This window comes from Serinus canaria, chromosome 17, assembly GCF_022539315.1.
Source record: "Serinus canaria isolate serCan28SL12 chromosome 17, serCan2020, whole genome shotgun sequence".
Taxonomy (NCBI): domain Eukaryota; kingdom Metazoa; phylum Chordata; class Aves; order Passeriformes; family Fringillidae; genus Serinus; species Serinus canaria.
In genome coordinates, this window is record NC_066330.1 from 3329638 (window position 1) to 3348021 (window position 18384).

An 18384-nucleotide genomic window follows, 5' to 3' on the forward strand; every position below is an offset into this window, starting at 1 on the left:
CCCTTCCCCGGGATGCTGCGGGTACCCCTCAAAACTCGGGGAGCATCCCCATCCTCCCCGCGGGGGCATCACCGAGAGCTCCGCAGCGTTCGGCACATTTATTGAGAGAGGGGACGGGAGGGCGGGCGTGCTGCCCACCCGCAGGAGCAGCCATGGGGACACCCCAGCTGCCAGCTCCCACCCCAGGAGCACCCCGCAGCCGCCAGGCCCGGGGGGCTCAGGAGAGGAGCAGGGCAGCGAGGATGCAGGGCAGCAGGAGGCGGCCGGGGGGCGGCCGGGGGGCTCCGGGGGAGGCGTTGCACAGGTCGGTGTCGCAGCAGTGGATGCGGACCCCCGGCAGCTCCTGCTGCTGGCAGTGGCGGGAGGTGGCACAGCCGCTGGTCAGCAGGATGCCCAGGACCACTGGAAAGCAAGCACAGGGAGGGAGGGACATCAGGGGGACAACGCGATGGGAATTCACTGCTCCTTCCGAGGTAAAAAAAAAGTGTCACAGACATGTTTCATGAAAAATTCTTTTCCTAGGATTTTTTCTCTTGAGAAGCCGAGAAACAAAATGTAAACAATGATTATCTGCTGCTGTGGAATGCAACAGGTGTATCTTTGATTGGTCTCATGGGGTTGTTTTTAATTAATACCCAATCACAGTCCGGCTGTCTAGGACTCTCTGGTCAGCCACAAGATTTTATCATCATTCCATTCTTTCCTTTCAAGTCTTCTGATGAAATCCTTTCTTCTATTCCTTAGTATAGTTTTAATATATCATTTACTTTAATATAATATATTTCATAAAATAACAAATCAGCCTTCTGATACATGGAGTCAAGATCCTCATCCCTTCCTTTCTCCTGTGAACACCACCACAAAAAGGGAAGTTTATTTTCTGACTCCAACATTAATAGATTTCCCAAAGTGACAGTGGGTTGGAGGGTGACAGTGCCACCTCTCCAATGCCACTGGACAAACCAACAATCCATCGAGTTTCTCCTCCTCCATAAAAGAATGCAAAACAATGAGTTATTTACATAAAGCATGTGAGAAAGTTCACCACAAGAATGTAAACATCAGAAGGCTCAGAAAAACTTAAAAAATCAGGGGAGGGGATGCTGTGACAGCCTGGCACAGGGGACATGCCCTGCCAGGGCGGGTTTGGGGGTGAAGAGCGGCTGGAGCAGCCCCCGGGGCAGACTCACCGCTCTCTGTTTTAATGCAGAACCGGTGCTTGAAGCCCTGGTGGGACTGGGAGCAGGTGATCACCTCGGGCTTGGAGCACCCCATGTCCACGTTTTTGGTGCCAACCACGATGTTGCAGCCATAACACTGGAGTCCAGACACTAAACAAGAACCAGAAGAAACGCGGCTGGATTTTTTTCCAGGGGGGGAAAAGGCTTCAACTCGTTCCGAGCTGCTCTCTACCGACGGCTTCGCAGCGTTCCCTGCCTTGCCAAGTCGCATTAAGCCGGAGCCCGGAGCTGCCCGTCACTTGTTTACCCAGTGGGCCCGAAAATACAGACTCATCTCCCACTAGAGGTCAGTGCGAAATCAGAGATTAGCCGGAGATTTGAGCCGGGATCAAACTGTGGCAACAAGGGAGCTTTGAAACAGGGGGTGGAAAGAGTAGGTGAAACCTCACAACCGCAGACGCCACCGACTCAGGGCTCGCTCAGGCTCAGAAACAGCTTTTTCCTTTTTCACCAAATGTCTCCAGTTTAGCTGTGCCTGCTTTGGAGGGTTTTGCTCCAGAGGGATGGGTTTATCAGCGTGGTTTGGTTTTCCCCCTGGACACAGCCCTGATGTTATCACAGGGTCCATCAGGAAGGCAAACCTGCTCGGAAACTGAAGGGAAATCCTCCTGCAGAGCACCGAGAGCCACCGCGGTGCCTGTGACCCCGGGCCGATGGCCTCAGGGTGTCCCCAGGGCTTGGCACACTCGCACTGGCGGCAGCTCAGCCCTTCCCTGCAGCCACTGTGTCTGAAAATTGCCACAATGGGAATTAAACCATTTCTCAGGTTTCTAAAAAACAAAAAAAAAAAATCAACCACAAACCAAAAAGCCTGTAAAGGATATTAATTTACACCTCTGTTGATTAATCAGGTTGCTGCTATTACCTTTCCTCAACTTTGAACACCGACCCAGAGCCCTCCTGTGTTCCCACAGGGTTTTTGGGGGCTCAAAACCTGCTCCCACTGGTTTGGAGCACTCTCACACAGCCAGACACAGTGAGGGGAGTCCCTGCCCCAGCCAAACCAGGGAAGAGGAGCCCAGGGGATCCCAAATCCTGGCACACTGCCCTTTTGTACAAAACACAGTGACACTGCCTCCATCCTAAAGCCACCAGCACGCAGCTGCACCGCTCGGGAGTGCCCCTAAATTCACCCCGAGGATAAACCCCACCTGGGCAGGTCGGGTTTAGGGAGGATGGAAAAGGATAAACCCCACCTGGGCAGGCGGGTTTAGGGAGCATGGAAAAGGATAAACCCCACCTGGGCAGGCCGGGTTTAGGGAGGATGGAAAAGGATAAACCCCACCTGGGCAGGTCGGGTTTAGGGAGGATGGAAAAGGATAAACCCCACCTGGGCAGGTCGGGTTTAGGGAGATGGAAAAGGATAAACCCCACCTGGGCAAGCCGGGTTTAGGGAGGATACAAGCTGTGATTCCAGGGCACGGCCGCACCCGGGGAGAGCAGCACTCACCCTCCGGCAGGACGAACACCACGGTCAGCAGAGACAGGATCCCGTGGGCACCTCCGGCCATGTGTCCGCAGAGCATTGGGGGCATCTCCGGGGGTCCCCCAGAGCTCACAGGGTGGGCAGGGCTCTGGGGGAGCGGGCTGACACCTCCTCTCCTCCCGGCTCTTCAGCCCGGCCCTCCTCGTCCCCAGCACTGCCTCCTCACCTGCGAGCCCTCCCCGGGGCTCCGGGCGGTGCCGTGGGTGCAGCAGGGATCCGACCTGGCTGCCCAGCCAGCCCCTGGCACCAGGCTCCTTATGTCGATGTTTAATTTCTCCCTCTTCCTCTGGAGAAATCCCCCGATTCTCTCGGCTCCTGCACAGACCTGAGTGCGTCTGTGCTCCCCTCAGTTATTTCTGTCCTATTTCCTCTGTCCACGATCACTTCCCATTAATACCACCGTGCAGCAGCTCTTGGAGAGAAATTCTCCCTAATCAAGATTTAGTTTTAAATCCACTTCGAAATCCTCTAATTCAGTTGGATTAGGCAGAAGGGGTTTGGGGAGATGTATGGTTTTACTTTTTTTTTTTTTTCTTTTTTTTTCTGCCTGTCTCTTTCCTCTCTGAGCTGTCTCATCTTCATGAACGGACCCACCGGCTTTCTGTGACATATTGTGCTATTTAAAGAGGAAAGGAATAATTTTATTAAAGAGAAGCTGCCAACTAATTTTAAATCTGAGACTTGAGATCCTCTAACAAAGTATGGCCCTGGGGTTAAGGGGAAAACCTGAAGGAGAGGGAAGAGGGTTTGAATGGAATCTGTATGTTTACACACAAGAAAATAGTTGCTTTAATAAAACAGGGGGAGGTTAGAGCCAGCCCCGGGCTTGGATCAGCTCTGGATGGAGCTGGGACTGCCAGGGGCCTGGGGAGGGGACAGGGGGACAGCAGAGGGAGGGACTGAGCAGCGATGGCTCTGCAGGGCCAGGGTCACACCCACATGGGACATCACCAGCTGTAGGAGCAGGCCCCCAGCCCCCTGTGGGCTCCTCCAGAGCTGTCCCCACAAGCCAAGCCCCAGCTCTCAGCGGAGCTAATGGGACTTGGGGAGCTAATGCTTACTAATAAGAGAGCGCGACCGAATGCACGGGATTAAAAAATTAAAATGACAAAATAAGCTGCTTATGGAGCTCATCCAGCAACTGCCTGCTAGCAGCACCTGAAATCCCCCAGCCTGGGCACCCCAGGCACCTCCTGTGCCAGCCAGGCAGGCTCAGACCCAATCTCCAGCAGCATCTTTAGCAGAGGGGCTGGTTCATATTTCATTGGGAGGCTGCACAAACTGGCCCAAGGAGGGGCATCTACAGCTCAGGAGGGCAGTTGGCACCTGGGAGAAGTGGCCAAGAAATGCAGCTCATGGATTTAAATCCCTTAAACCACCCACGGTGTCTCGCTTGCCCCAAAACAATGTGATTGTAACAAATGTCTGACACAGTAAATCCTGAAAGCCTGGGGGAGAAGGGATAAAAGGCAGGAAATGGGATTGATTTAAACGCCTGCATAAATCAGAGCATTCAATAAGGAGGGGAAACTAACTTTTAATCCCTTAATAAACTCATCAGTTATCTGGAAGGGGCAGCCAGGAGCAGCCTGGTCTCTGTGGCAGCGATGCAGCATCCCTGCAAGTGTCCAAGGCCAGGCTGGACAGGGCTTGGAGCAACCTGGGAGAGTGGAAGGTGTTCCTGCCCTTGTCAGGGGGTGGGAATGGGGTGAGCTGTAAGGTCCCTTCCACCCCAAGCTGTTCTGAGTCTGTGATGCAGCAGCTGTGCACAGCTGGCGGGGCTGTGCAAGCCCCTGGGCGCTGCACCTGGAGCCGCAGCCTCATCCGGAAAAGCGGCTCCTCCGCTGGTCCTTCCCCCGGGAACCCAGCGGGAAGGTCTGGGAAAGTGGCAGGGGTCGGGGGATGGAGGGATGCCGGTGGCACCTGCAGTGGGATGCGGGGGGAGTCATCCCGCTGGGAATGGCAGCTCCCCGGGCTGCTTTGAGGTGCTGCAGCGCTCATTTAGAGAAATGGTTGTCTGGTTTGATTGCCTTGGGATACCGAAGAGAAAGGCCTTAAGAAAAGGAAAAAAAACCCACCCAACCTTTTCCAACGCCCCCATATGTGGAACTTGTAACTCGTCATTAGCGCTGACGGAACTCGGAGCGATTTACGAGTTCCGGGGCAGCGGGAACGCTTCGGGGAATGCGCTCCCTCCTGCACCGCTGCTCCGGCTGCGGGAGATGCCAGCAGCACATCCCGCGGTGCCGCTCAAACCCGCGGGATACCCGGAAAGAAAGCTCAAACCCGCGGGATACCCGGCGGGAAGGCCCAAATCCAAGGGATACGCGGCGGGAAAGCTCAAACCCTGCGCAGGTTACGCGGGGCCGCCGCAATCCCGCGGCACCGCCCCGCCGGGGGCGGGACTCGAACCCGCGATCCCCGGTCGCGCCCGCCTCCATCAGCGAGGCCAAAGCAAAACCACACCCCGCGCGTCACGGCGCAGGGGAAGCTCCGCCTTCTGCACGCTGATTGGCTGAACTTGATGAATATATTAAAAGGGTAGAGGATAGCGGGCATTTTAGAGATTTTATCGAGATTTTTAGGGGTTTTAGGGCAAATTTGGGAAGTAGAGTAAAAGATTTTATAGGGGATTTAGAAAGAGATATCAAATTGAGGGGAAAAAGGGTAGAAAAGCTGACTCACTCTGTCCGGCATAGCTAAAGTCTTCTGGAGGTTTAAATAGCCTCGGGTGGAAGGACAAAGCTGTGTTGTATGAAAGGAGAGAAGGTTAGCACTCCCCTTGATAAGGATGGAAGAGGCCCTAGTGGCCTGTACAACACACATACGGTTAAGGCACTGCCACCTACTTCGTGGCATCTAACCATGTTTTTTTCGTATTTTTCCCTTTTGTTTTCTTTCCGGGAGACACTAAAGAAAGCGTGGCAGGCTCTTTTTTAGTCCCCCAGCTCGCCTTTTCCCTCGTATGGCCGGTGCAGCAGAGATGAGCTCGCAGCAGTAACTCACCCTCTCTCAGCCCATACCTAAAATAAAGTTACACCTCCCCTGCTCCAGCCAGCACACAATCCTCGTTTCCAGAGCTGTCCTCAAGCTAATCCTGGCCCTCCAACCACCACAGCCATGCCAGGCTGCACAGAATTAGAGGTAAATAGAGCTCATGACAACAGGCCCCAGCATTAATCCCAGGTGGGATATTAAGGATTTAAACACAGCCTTTATGAAGAGCAGCTTTACAGCAGATCCTTTACATTAGGGGCTTTTCTATCCCTGTTCAAGAGATTTCAGCAGAAAATTCATCTCCCTCCTCCCCAGCTCAGTGTGGCAGCACAGCTGGGCAAGCAAAGCCACTCACACACAGGGACATGAGAAGCACCATGCCAGGAAATATTTCTGAATCAACATTAAAATGCTTTTTGGAGTGAAATTCCACCTCCTCCATGCTGTAAAGCAGCACAGCCACATCCTGCATTGAAGAGTTGCACCAGCCTTCAAGAATAAGGCTGAAAAAAATCATGAGTTGATCATTTTAGCAGTGACACCAAGTCTAGACACAGTGTCCCTTCCTGGGAGTAATGAAAAACCTCCAAAGGCACTGATATTATTAATAGCCATTTTAGCAGCTCTACATGAACTCTATTTTTATATTTTAAAAAGAAAACCTATGCCTCATGTCTTGCAGCTCTTTTTCTCCAAGGGTTTCAAAGCAAGGCAGCCTCAGAGCAACACTCCAGAGGTCTGGACTGTAATTGATTTTCTGTTATTACCAAGCACATGAGGTAAATAAAAAAAAAAAAGGTTTTGCTTCACCAGAAGCAAAACATCCCTTTGCAGCAGAACCCTTTGGGTGCAGTAAAACTTGTGCATCCATGCATTTCTTATCCTGCACAAGGTAAATCCTGGATCCCTGCAAGGAGAGGATTCCCCTCAGCTCAAGCTCTCTGTGAGGGGCTGGAGCAATGTTGTCTCTGCTGAGGACACCCACAGCTCAAACCTTTCCCCCTCATTAAATAAATTTGGACTTTGGTTTGTTCCTCTTTTTCTCTCCACGCTGCTGCTCCTCATCCTCCCTCCCTGGAGTTTCTACAAAACACATTAAAAATGTTTTTTAAGAGAAGCCTCCATGGGCACAGACACTTCACATGAGCACACTCTTCACCACAAACATACACATAAAATCCCACCTTTTTATTATGGCACATGGTATTTTTCTGGATGTGTAAATACCACATGGATATGACAAAAAGGGAAAGAAATACCAATGCTGAGATAGATACAGAGTCATGCCATTTGTAATACAGCTTCATACCATGGATTGCCAAGATACAAAAAGTCTGGGTTTGGTTCTTTTTACATTGAAATAACTTTACAGTGTTCTGTGAGTTGGCTTTAGAACCAGAAGAGGCAAAATAAAAAAAAAAAAATTAAAATATGCTGAGAACAACTACAAGCAGGATTCATTTTAATGGTTAACAGAAGAACTGTAACTTTGCTCTAGAACAGCATCTATTAAACACACGTAACAAGAGGTAAGCAACTATACAGAAGGTAAGAGATTCCACCACAGGAGTCAAGTCAGGGGCAGGAAGAGGGAAATCTGGAACTGCATGGTTTTATTTGGTCACAAAGTTTGAGCTGAGTGTTTTAAAATGAAGCACCCTTTAAGATGTAGTACTCCTATTTAAAACAATACAGAAATTTCCCAAGAGACTACAAACTACATTCTGGAAAAAAAAAAAATTTAAAAAATTAAAAAAAAAAAATTAGACATATTTAAAAAAAAATTCCACACATCTCTAGGCCTGTGACTTAACTTACTGGTACAAAGTAGACTGGCAGCTCTTCTTTAAGCAGCAACAGTGCCCAGAAGCAATGCCATCAGAAAATACAGTATCTTTGGGGTGTCCAAGACTTCTGACCCGACATCAGAATCATCCATTTGTCTGCCAAAACACCAGGCAAGAAAAGGAGACACTGCATCTTTTTTTTTTCCACCACGTTGCCCAGCTCTAGCAGAGCTAAGATGTTTTCTTTGGGCCAAGACTAACAGAAACCACTTTATCAAATATTCTTCAGGTTTCCTGCCAAACAGCATCTATGGGTGTTTTTATTTTTTTAATAATTTTTTTAAAAACGTGTTTTATTATTTTTTTTTTCCTGACAGTCTCTAAAGCAATCCTGGAACTTTTAACAGTCACTCTTCCACAGTTTAATTGTTTTGTCGTTTTCTAGCGCCGCTGATGCGATGATGTTTTCTGTTGGGTGACAAGCTGTGGAGATGACAACATCTGAGCAAAAAGAAAAGATAAAAAAATGGAATCATTTCAATCTGGCTCCTAGCAGGCATTTCTGAAAATTAGCAACTGTGTTTTATGAAGCCAAGTTATTATTTCCTCGTAGCAATGTGTTAAATGTGTTATTTGTAAATATCTTACAAGTGTTGCTCCTCTGTGAAGGGAAATGTAAGCAGGAAAGAATTGAGGGCAGTAGGGAAGTGTCTGAGAGGTTTCAAAAGGTGAGAACTCTCTAGATTCCAGTTCTTACTTCTGTCAGATCATGTCAGACACAGCTGGATCAAAACCCAGCTCAGTTTTTTTTTTTTTCAGGAGGGTATTTCCAACATCCCGGGCAGTTCTTAGGTAACATTTCATCTCCAGAGCCTGAAAATCTGCTGCCACTGCCTTCCTTACACTGCAAACCACTGGGATCCAGTCCCAAAAATCACTGGGATCCAGCCTGAATCACTGGGATCCAGTCCCAAAAATCACTGGGATCCAGCCTGAATCACTGGGGTCCAGCCCCAAAAATCACTGGGGTCCAGCCCCAAAAAAATCACTGGGATCCAGCCTCCAAAAAATCACTGGGATCCAGCCCCCAAAAAATCACTGGGATCCAATGTGAATCACTGGGGTCCACCCCCTAAAATCACTGGGGTTTGGCCCCAAAAAATCACTAGGGTCCAGCCCAAAGCAAAGGACTGAGCATGCTGAGATTTCACTTCAACTCTGCACTTTTGCAGGACTCAGATTGAGGTACCCAGCAGGTGACATTTAAATATCTTGACCTGTTCTGTGCTCAAGCAAATCTCCTTTGCAAGTTGATGTCAAAGTTCTTCACAGGTGAAGAATAAAACATTTTCAATGCCCATAAAAAGGAGCAAAACTCCCAGGGCTCAATTAAGCTCCAGACAGTCAAGAATTTATGGGTCTGAGAGTAAAAATTGGCATCAGAGAGAAAATGCTCAGGCTGAGCCTGATGATATGAGGGATGTTTTATCAATAAAAGCAGAACCCTCTCCCTCACCTGTGTGTCCTTGTAGTTTCTGTACAATCTCTTTTGTCTGAAGGTTCCAGATGTAAACCAGGTTGTCTTCTGAACCAGACACAATCCACTGCAGGGACAGAGAGAAAACAGAGTTATCTGAATCTTTCTGATCCATATCCAAGTGCTATTTCTCAGTAAACATTTCACTGTTCTCATGTGAAAAGGAGAAGGAAAAGTCAGGAAACCTGACAGTGAGCCCACCTAGAGACACAGAAACCAGCACCCACCAAAGGAGGCTTTCAGCCCCAAAATCCTCTTTCATCTACAGAGGAGAGCAGGAAGAACTGCACATAGCTAACAATAAATACTCAGATCAACACCAACCTTTCCACCAGTGACAGAGAAATTGGCAAATATGCAGTACTTCTCATTTTTGTGTCCTGTGTAGGTCTTCAGGCACTGGAAGGGAAGAGCCACAGGACATTAATGCAGCTGGGACAGAGTTTTCTCAGTCAAGGACAAACTCTCTAGGAAAAAAAGACTAAACACATCAGCCTGTGATTGTCACCCTGCCAGAAAGGGTGAACTAGAGCATGCAGAGTGCAGCTCTGCTCTAAAACCCAAAACAAAGCCCTGAATTTGTCCCATTACAACAGTGAAAGAGATCAAAGGCAATTTAATGTTCATGAAGAGAAAAATGCAGATATTGCTGTACTTAATGTCTCAGGGCTATGCAGAAGGAAAGTATCTTCATTTTTTTTTTCTTTTCAAAGACATTTCTAGTCAGACTCACACAACAGTTTGAGTTTGAAGGGACCTTTAAAGGCCTGACAGGGGCAGGGACACCTTCCACTATCCCAGGGTGCTCCAAGCCTCTCCAGCCTGGCCTTGGACACTTCCAGGGATGCAGGGGCAGCCTCAGCTGCCAGGGCCTCCCCACTCTCACAGGAAACTTTCTAACCTGAATCCCCTTTTAGCTCAAAACCATTACCCCTTGTCCTGTTGCTAGAGGCTCTGCTAAAAGTTGATCCTCTCCACTAAAGAGGTGCTGTTAAAAATCACATGTAAAATCCAATTTTCCTAAAAGCTTAGTTCAGTCTACATAAACAGAAAGAATTACCTTTCCTTTGCTGTAGTCCCAAAGTTTAAGAGTGCTGGAAAACAAAAACAAAGATTTTAGTTCTTGGTTTGTTTTTTTTTTTTTAATCTGAAAAATTCCTAGCAGCTGAAAAATGTTTCTCCATACCAGAGTTCCAAAAGTCTACATGGATCATTTTAGCCTGGCTTTGGAATGCAGGGTTAGTTAACCCCAAAATATCAATTTTACTGCCATGCCATTCATATTCTCCTCCACAGAAAACACTATACATGAAGTCATGTTTTGTCATTACTATGGCAGCCAAAAAGCAAATTAAAGCATCATCTGATACTCCAAATTGCAAATCTGTTTGTTATTCTCCTTTTTTTAATACTTACTTGTCCAAAGTTGCAGCTAATATGTATTTGCCATTTGGTGAGAATTTCACAAAAGACACAGGAGGGTTATCATCATCTACAGCAAAATTAAAAGCAGTGTTACAAAGTGCACAGCTGTGTTGTCTCACTGACAGAGGGTTTCTTTTGACATTCATTTGTTTTTAATAGTTTCACTGCAACACAGATAATCTGTGTGAAAAATACAGCCCAGACAAGAAATATTTCTACTTACCAATCAGTGTTTTCAAGCACTGGCCTGACGCTGTATCCCAGATACGACTGTTAAAAACACAAAAAAATAATTATTATTGGGCTTGAAGTCTTTTATTACAATTTTAATATTACAAATACAAGGTTTTTTTAAGTGTTTTTAAAATGCAAAAGGGTCAAAGAGTGATGCAGAGAAGACAAACACTTACCAGAGTCCATCATAGCTACTTGACACTATCAGGGATCCATCACGATTAAAATGCACCTGTAATATTATTAATACTAGTTATTAAGATGAATAACTTTACTGATGTTTATAAAGATCAAATGTTTAAGCTCCTCATTTTCCATTTCTGGCATGGAACACATCAGCAGAATAAAACATGCAGGTAGAACCTGATTATTTTAAGGGTATGGAATAGAACCCCTTATGTAGCCACCCATATGTTTTAAGGTGAATTTTCAGCTAATTATATCTAAAGAATAATTCTTTAAAATTATTACTATTAAAAGACATTTTTAAGTGTGAAATATCTTCTACACATGGCAGAACCATGTCAGAACAGCCACAGTTCAACACATCTGAGGCTCAGATTTTTTTCAGTGTTTTTCATTTCAAAGACATTAAGAGTTGAATATCTTCTGGTTTTCCTTAATTCCAATGGATATTGCTGCATTCCAAGCTCATTTCTCCAATGAAATGACTGAGATTTAAAACAGGAGTGTTCTGTGGAACAACTTCAATAATGACTTGGAGCAACACAAAAGCAAGAGCAATACAGGCTGTTCTCTGAGCATCAAGTGCCACAAATGTGTGGCCCAGAATGACACTCAGGCATGCCTGGCACACCTCTGCACTATTCACATTCACAGCCAGGACCAAAATCCACACTGATCTTAGAGAAAACACCAGTCATTTCATTCCCACTGAGCAATGGCCTCGGGCAACAAGCACAGCCCAGCCTGGGTGCTGTGTAAGGGCCTGGAAACAGCACAAACTCACCCCTCTACAGGGCAGGAGAGCAGCTCTGCTAACAAAACAAGCAGTTTTGTGATTTTCACTGATCAGGAGAGACTTACAGCTGAAACTGGGTCAGAGTGAGCAGGCAACGTCTTGAGGCACTTCCCTGTTTTCACATCCCATATCCTCACGCTTTCATCAAACTGCAGAGGCAAGAGAGGCACCAGGGGCTTTAGTCAAGCACCTGGCTGAGGCACTCAGCTACAGCATCAATCTCAGCCCAGGACACAACCAACAGTCTGGGAACACCTCCCTGAATTCCCTGTGTCCATGTGCCCACAGGGGAATGGACCATGTGGATGTTCAACACAACAGATTCCAGCATTAAATCACATTTACATTCCCATTCCACTCCCATCCATGCAGGACACTGAGCATGGATTAAGGGCTTTTCCCCCAAGCAAACACAGCAGGAGCAATGCACAGCTCACCTGACAACAAGCTGTGTTTGTGAGGGAAAACACAATTAAAATGGGCTGTGTGATTCACATTGTTTTATTTAATATTGTTTTCAAACCATGATCTGACCCAATCTGCAGAGGGAGAAGTGATTAGAAGTCATCCTTTAGCCAAGTCAGAATCCAGGTGATTAGAAACCATAAGTTGTATTATAAATCCTGTATTCACTAATTATAAATTGTACTACATCAATCCTGCCTGCAGAAATCCTGTGCCATTCTAATCATAAATTAGTGTGCTACACTAATCATATTAATCTGTTAAGAAAATAAAGCTGGAATTGTAACTATGATTTAATACCATCATCATTCTGCCAAGGATCCCTAAAGAACCTGTCTGTCCCTTTAGTGACAAGTGACAGAGTGTGCAGTACTTGCTTCCCACAAAGGAAAAAAAAAATTAAAAACCACTCACTGAGCCAGAAACGATGAGGTTTGACTGAGGGTTGAAATTGCAGCAGAAAACGTAGTTACTGTGCCCTTTCAATGTCTTTAAGCACTTACCCTGAAATAAAATTCAGCAGAGTTAAATACACAGCATCACCCAGCACCATAAAAGCACCCAGAGAGAGCACATTAAGGTTAATCACTGTGCAGCACAGAAAGAAACCATCTCTAGCCCCAGAGTGAGATGGGCAGAGGGCCAGCTGCAACAAAACAGGAAAGGAAAAAAACCAAATAAAACAATCATAATTACTGCAGATGAGGTGCAAACTCTTTCTGCAGCTCAGGAGCATCCAAACCATTTAATATTCCTAATCAAAACTCAACCCAATTATCCAGTTCTCTCTGTCATGAGAGAATGGGGGGAAAAGCAGAAATAAGAAGTTACAAAAAGGTTTAATCTGAGAGGTTTTTTGCTGTGGTTCTATCTCCACTATCAGGCTTTAGTGCTCTCTCAGAGCACAACAGGCTCTCGTGGTATCCACAAGCACCCCACTCTTTCCAAGAGCAGACAGCACAATTCCTTCACCCTCACAGCCCATCCACCAGCTTGTTACAAGCAGGAACACAAGTGAAGAAGAAGCCAATGCTGGAGAAAAATGAAGGCAAATAAATAATAATTCCTGTCCTTACCGAGCTTACATCCCATATTTTGAGAGTTTTGTCATCAGAGGCAGAGACAAGGAGGTTGGAATCTGATGACCAAGCAACATCAGAGATCCCCTAAAACAAAGGAAAACAATTCTCTTCTCAGCTCTGTTTGTTCAGCCACACAGAAAAGTGGAAAACACAGACTGCAGATTACATTCCCAGCTGAAGCTTGAATGAAAATTCAGCACTGAGAGTCAGGAATTCAGTGATTTTGCTGTGTTAAGAGCTCCTCTGGCACAATTTTAAGCTGAGCCACATACTCTGAGAACATCAGTAGCTCCTTCACACAGTTCTTACTGTGGCCACCAAAAGCCTTTGTTGGAATTCCTAAATAGAATGCTCATAAATTAATCTGAGTAAATGGCTTTTCTTCATGACAAATGGCTGCTGTTTACAGTCCAAGTCCCCAGAGGCTGGAGAAGATTCCAGTGGTTTTTCTTTTGAGAAATCTTCATTTTTGCTCATGAAACTTCAGCATGTAAAAACTTTTTAAAAAAAAGGGAAAACCAAAGAGCTTGGAAGTTTTATGTTTTCTTAAGAACTCTGCAGAATGAGTAAGTGTTGTGTTTATGTAGGCAAACCCACAAGAAAAATTCAATCTCCTTAAAAGGCAAGTGTTTTGTTCCTTATACAAAGGAAAGATGGAACAGGACACAGTGTTAGAATTCACAGGGATTTTCACCCAGGAATGCTCTGCCCTGTGTCTGAGCTGGGCTCTCCTGCAATTCAGGGGACACCAGAAGCTGGCTGGGCACTGGGAATGCAGCCTGCACTCCACCCATATCCCCAGCCTGCCCCAGTATTAATCCAGCAATTCCAGGACTATATAAACAAAGTAAGACTGAAGAACAAACCTTCTACACAGGTAGAACTAACCAAGAATGGAAATTTCTGAATGAGGAAAAGAAAGCAAAATTCTTCCCAGATAAATTCCCACAGGAATCACCAGGTACTTACCAGCTTATGACCAGATATTGTTTTTTCAAACTTGCCATCATAGGCTCCCCAAATTTTAATGAGTTTGTCAGCAGCTGGAAAAGAATGTGCCAGTTCAGAGGTTAATTAACAGCACCACCAGAGCTGTCCCTTCCAGGTGAAGGGAAATAAGTTAACTCTGTCTCGGGGCAGTTCTCCCTCCCCAGGCAGACCTCAGGGAAGAAGGTGATACTGAATTGGTGAAGAACAGCTTCCTACACAGCTCTCTGCAGCAGCTGAGGTTACATAAGCTGCCTGGAATGCAGAGAGGCTCCAGCAGCTTTAGTTTCTCTCTTGACAACTTGGGTTTCTACTTTTGTTTTAGACTGCCAGTGGTAAAAGGAGCGCTGGTTCACGGGAATGCTTGAAAGGCTTTTACCCCAAAAAGAACAATAATTACACCACAAGCTGGACTGAATGGATGCCTGCAGAAACCCAAACATATTATCCATGGTAACTTGCAAAACAAGCCAGAGAAAAAAGTTGCTATTTCCCAGATATAGAGTTTGGAAAACATTTTCAGGGGAAAGGGAAGGGGGACTCTGATGGGGACGCTGTAAGAATGATTTAATGGCACAGTGCACTGGTTTTACTGAGGTTGTTTGCAGTTAAGTCAAAGCCCCAAGCCATTCCCATGTCTGGAAGATGTTCCAGTGACCCTCACTGTCATATTCAACATTTCCAACTGCCCTTTCCTTACACATGGATTCCCTCTGGATCACTGACAGCCACAGAAGCACATTTCCAAGGCAAAGCTGTCAAGCAGTGCTGAACACCAAAGAAACCCTTAGGAAATACCAAAGCTGACAGAAAGGAGACTTGTTCTATCACTTCAGAGAACAAGCAGTGAAACACTGTTTATAACAACTTTCTGCACTTGACTGGGGCAATCAGAGCCTCTGACTGCCAAGCACCACTGGCACACAGGACAGAGCATGTGCATCCACCTTGGCAGCACCTTCCTTATCTCCCACAGGAAAGTTCTGGCTGCAGATACCGTGCACAAAGTTTAAATTTAAATTTTTCTGTTCACTTCTTGTGATACAGAAAAGCACAAGGGTTTCCTCTGCACAGGAAAGAATCCTGTGCTGGTTTTTGCCCATTTGCTCAGTCAGGAAAGCTGAAGAGGTGAGGGTTCTCCTGGCAATGCAAAGTGACAGAATTTCAATCAAATTATCTCAAAGAGTGACAGCTTTGGTATCACTCTTTCAGGAAAAACCATGCCATGACATGGCATCCCTCCTGTCCCTGATGGAGGATGCAGACAAGCCCTTCTTCAAGGCCCACATTTGTGTTTGAAATGGGACAAAAGCAAGCAATACTTACAGGAGCTGGCAAGCCACTCTCCATTAGGACTAAACTTGACTGATGACACTGCCTTCGTGTGTCCTGCTAACGTGAACTTGAGAGCATAGTTTGGCTTTACTGGGGCAGGCTGTAAGAAAAATATGCATGAATGAGTTAAATTCCAAATTTAGTATCTCAGTGGCCAGCACAGGGGAATGGACCATGTGGATTTTCATCATAACAGATTCCAGCATTAAATCACATTTACAGTGCCATTCCACTCCAAATTCAGAAAATAACCAAACACCCTTTCAGTCTGGGGCCTCATTGTTCCAAGCACAACACCAAGTCACTCCTGAGGTGAATTCCATCCAAGGCAGTAGCCAACAGGTGAGAATAACCCAACAGCCCAACCACAAAGTGCCTGGCACTTCCAAGTGACACTGCTGATATTGATCTGTGCAGTGCTTTCAAGTGTTTGCATTTTCACCCTGATCTTGAATTAAACCACAGGCCCATTCCTCCCTGCCTCTAAAATCACATTTTTACCTTTTGAAAAGGCTTCATGGTTAGACAATAACATCTCCCTTGAGCATCTCCAGGCTTCAAAGAACCTGAATAATTGTTTCCCCACTGCACAACTAGAGATTCACCAATTCTCCAGCCACCTCCAGGAATTCCAAGGATAAAAACAAACAGCCATTGTCATGATCAAAATGACAAGAAGTATTTCACTAGTGAGAACATCCTCAAAACCAATAAAAGAACACTTAGTACAACAGCACTCCATCCACTTCTCCCATAAAATCCTCAGCACAAGACAACAGCAGAAGCAGCCACATGGAAAAGATCTTAATTTACAGGAGAATTCAAATCCCTGATTCTGCTCTGGCTGCTGAGTGTTCAGGTAGTTCCAGGTGTTTTTACAGGGATATTTTTTGGGGCCCCACACACACCTTGCTCTGATTGGTCGAGGAGGAAGGAGTAGATTGTGTTTTGGTGGATTCTGCATCTGGCTTCTTTTCTTCTGTTGCCATGGTTCTGGAGCTGGCAAATGAGACTTATGGGTGCTTGAAGGGGAGAATGAATGTGCTGCTTCAAAAGGCAGCTCTTGCCACTGAGAGAACCACGCTGAAAGGAAAACCTGGAAGAAAAACAAAATATTCTCATTAGCTGTCAAAAAGATACTCAGCGTGAACAAGAGTGGGATTGGTCAAAGTGCAGGTTGCCAGAAACCAGTATGAAAACCCCTATTTATTATCTGTTGAGCAACACAGCAGTATTTTAGGCCTTCAGATCTACTTATGTGCAAGACCAAGAACTCAAGCCACAGCCTTTGATCACTCCTTGGAAAGCTTTTTCCAAACACAAGTACAGCACAATAGCTTTGAGGTGTGGCAGGGTTTTCATATCACAGACCCCACAGCACTTGTAACAAGTACTTAGCACATGGTAAATACAGTAGTTTGTATGGAAGCTGGAAGGAACAGTCCGAGGCCTTTCTATTTTAATTTATTAAAGCAGAGAATACGAGATGATGATGAACACAAAAAATAACTGGCACTTGCAAAGCTCAAGACCTGACTAGATTCCTTTCACCTCAGAATGTGAATATTTTGGTGTCATACTTCCCTGCTGAAAGGTCTGAGCATCAAACCATCCCCTTCTCCACCCGAGACTTCCCCCTGACTGGCAGCAGCCTTGGATCAGCCTCTCCAGACTCGCTTTCTGTAACAAGACCTGATGGAGTGCAGTGCCAGGATTCCGTAATCGGGGCTGATGCTGCAGAGGGAACAAATCTCCACTGCAGCTCAGCCACATTTCAGCTCGGGAACAGAATCACCCCCGGCTCACACCGTCAGGATTTGCCTGCTAAGTGCACTTGCCACCTCGCAGCTCCTTTTGCTGGTGGCAGCACATTGGGGAACGAGAGCGTTTGCTCCCAGGATCCACTGGCATTCCAAGCATCTCCTCCCCGAGATACCAGTTGCCTGCCGGCTGTGCTGGGTGTGGGGAGATCCCAGAATCCCAGACGGGGCCAGGCTGGAAGGAAGCACCAGCAGGGTCATCCCAGAGCACATGGCACAGCACTGCATCCTGACCATCTCCGCTCAGGGACACTCCCCGGCCAATCTGAGGGCCACGAGAAGAAATTTAACTTTCCCAAAGCAGATCCCCATTCCTTTTCATCTGGAACTCATCTAGCAACTCGGGCGAGCCCGCAGCGCGCTGCCAAACCACCGCAGCATCGCTGCCGGGCCCGCCTGGGCTCCATGCCCGGGGGGGGCTCCCAGCGCATCCCCTCCCGCGGTACCGATAACACCCCCCGAGCCCCCCCCCAACCCCGAGCGGCCCTTCCCTCGCTCTGGAATGCTCTGGAATGTGGGGGCAGCTCCCCGAGGGGACCCCGATGTGGGGAGGGGGTGAGGGGAGGATGAGGGGTCCCCACGCGGTTGGGGGTGGGGGGGGGCGGGCAAGGCGCGCGCGGAGGGGCCCGGGGGGTGGAGGGGGGGGGGGGAGCGGGCGGGCTCCGCGCGCGCCGCCTGAGGGGAGGCGGCGGCGGCGGCGGCGCGCGCGGGCAACGGCGGTGCGGGAGGAGAGCCCCGGGCGGTGCGGGAGACGAGGAGCAGACGGGAAGAGGAGCCGCCGCCGCCGCCGCCGCCTCGCCCCTCTCGCTCTTTCTCTCGGTGACTTACCGGGGGATGGGGATGGGGAAAAGGGGGGCGGCCCCGCCGCCTCCTCCGCGGCGAGGGAGGAGCGCGGCCGCGGGAGGGGAGGGGGGGACGCGGCGGCGGCGGCGGCGGGTCCGGGTCCGCCAGGCGGGGAATGGGGCCCGGCGCCTGCGCGGAGCGGGCCGGAGGCCGCACAATGCCG

At 47.5% G+C, this 18384-nt stretch overlaps 1 protein-coding gene and 1 non-coding gene across 2 annotated transcripts; one reads left to right on the forward strand and one right to left on the reverse strand.

Annotated features, from left to right (window-relative positions):
• Nucleotides 1-5474: 5474 nt before the first annotated feature.
• LOC115484682 (U6atac minor spliceosomal RNA) lies at nucleotides 5475-5602 on the forward strand. Its single transcript, XR_003945389.1, has one exon. It is a non-coding gene; the product is annotated as a U6atac minor spliceosomal RNA (small nuclear RNA).
• Nucleotides 5603-6891: 1289 nt separating this feature from the next.
• On the reverse strand, nucleotides 6892-18357 carry WDR5 (WD repeat domain 5). Its single transcript, XM_050981158.1, has 14 exons — nucleotides 18207-18357; nucleotides 16467-16654; nucleotides 15550-15658; nucleotides 14206-14279; nucleotides 13231-13320; nucleotides 12569-12658; nucleotides 11755-11838; nucleotides 10884-10939; nucleotides 10697-10743; nucleotides 10465-10540; nucleotides 10109-10142; nucleotides 9373-9447; nucleotides 9028-9115; nucleotides 6892-8012 (listed from the first exon to the last, which is right to left on the reverse strand). The coding sequence occupies exons 2-14, from the start codon at nucleotides 16545-16547 to the stop codon at nucleotides 7912-7914; spliced, it is 1005 nt and encodes a 334-aa protein (XP_050837115.1). The 5' UTR covers nucleotides 16548-16654; nucleotides 18207-18357; the 3' UTR covers nucleotides 6892-7911.
• Nucleotides 18358-18384: the final 27 nt, after the last annotated feature.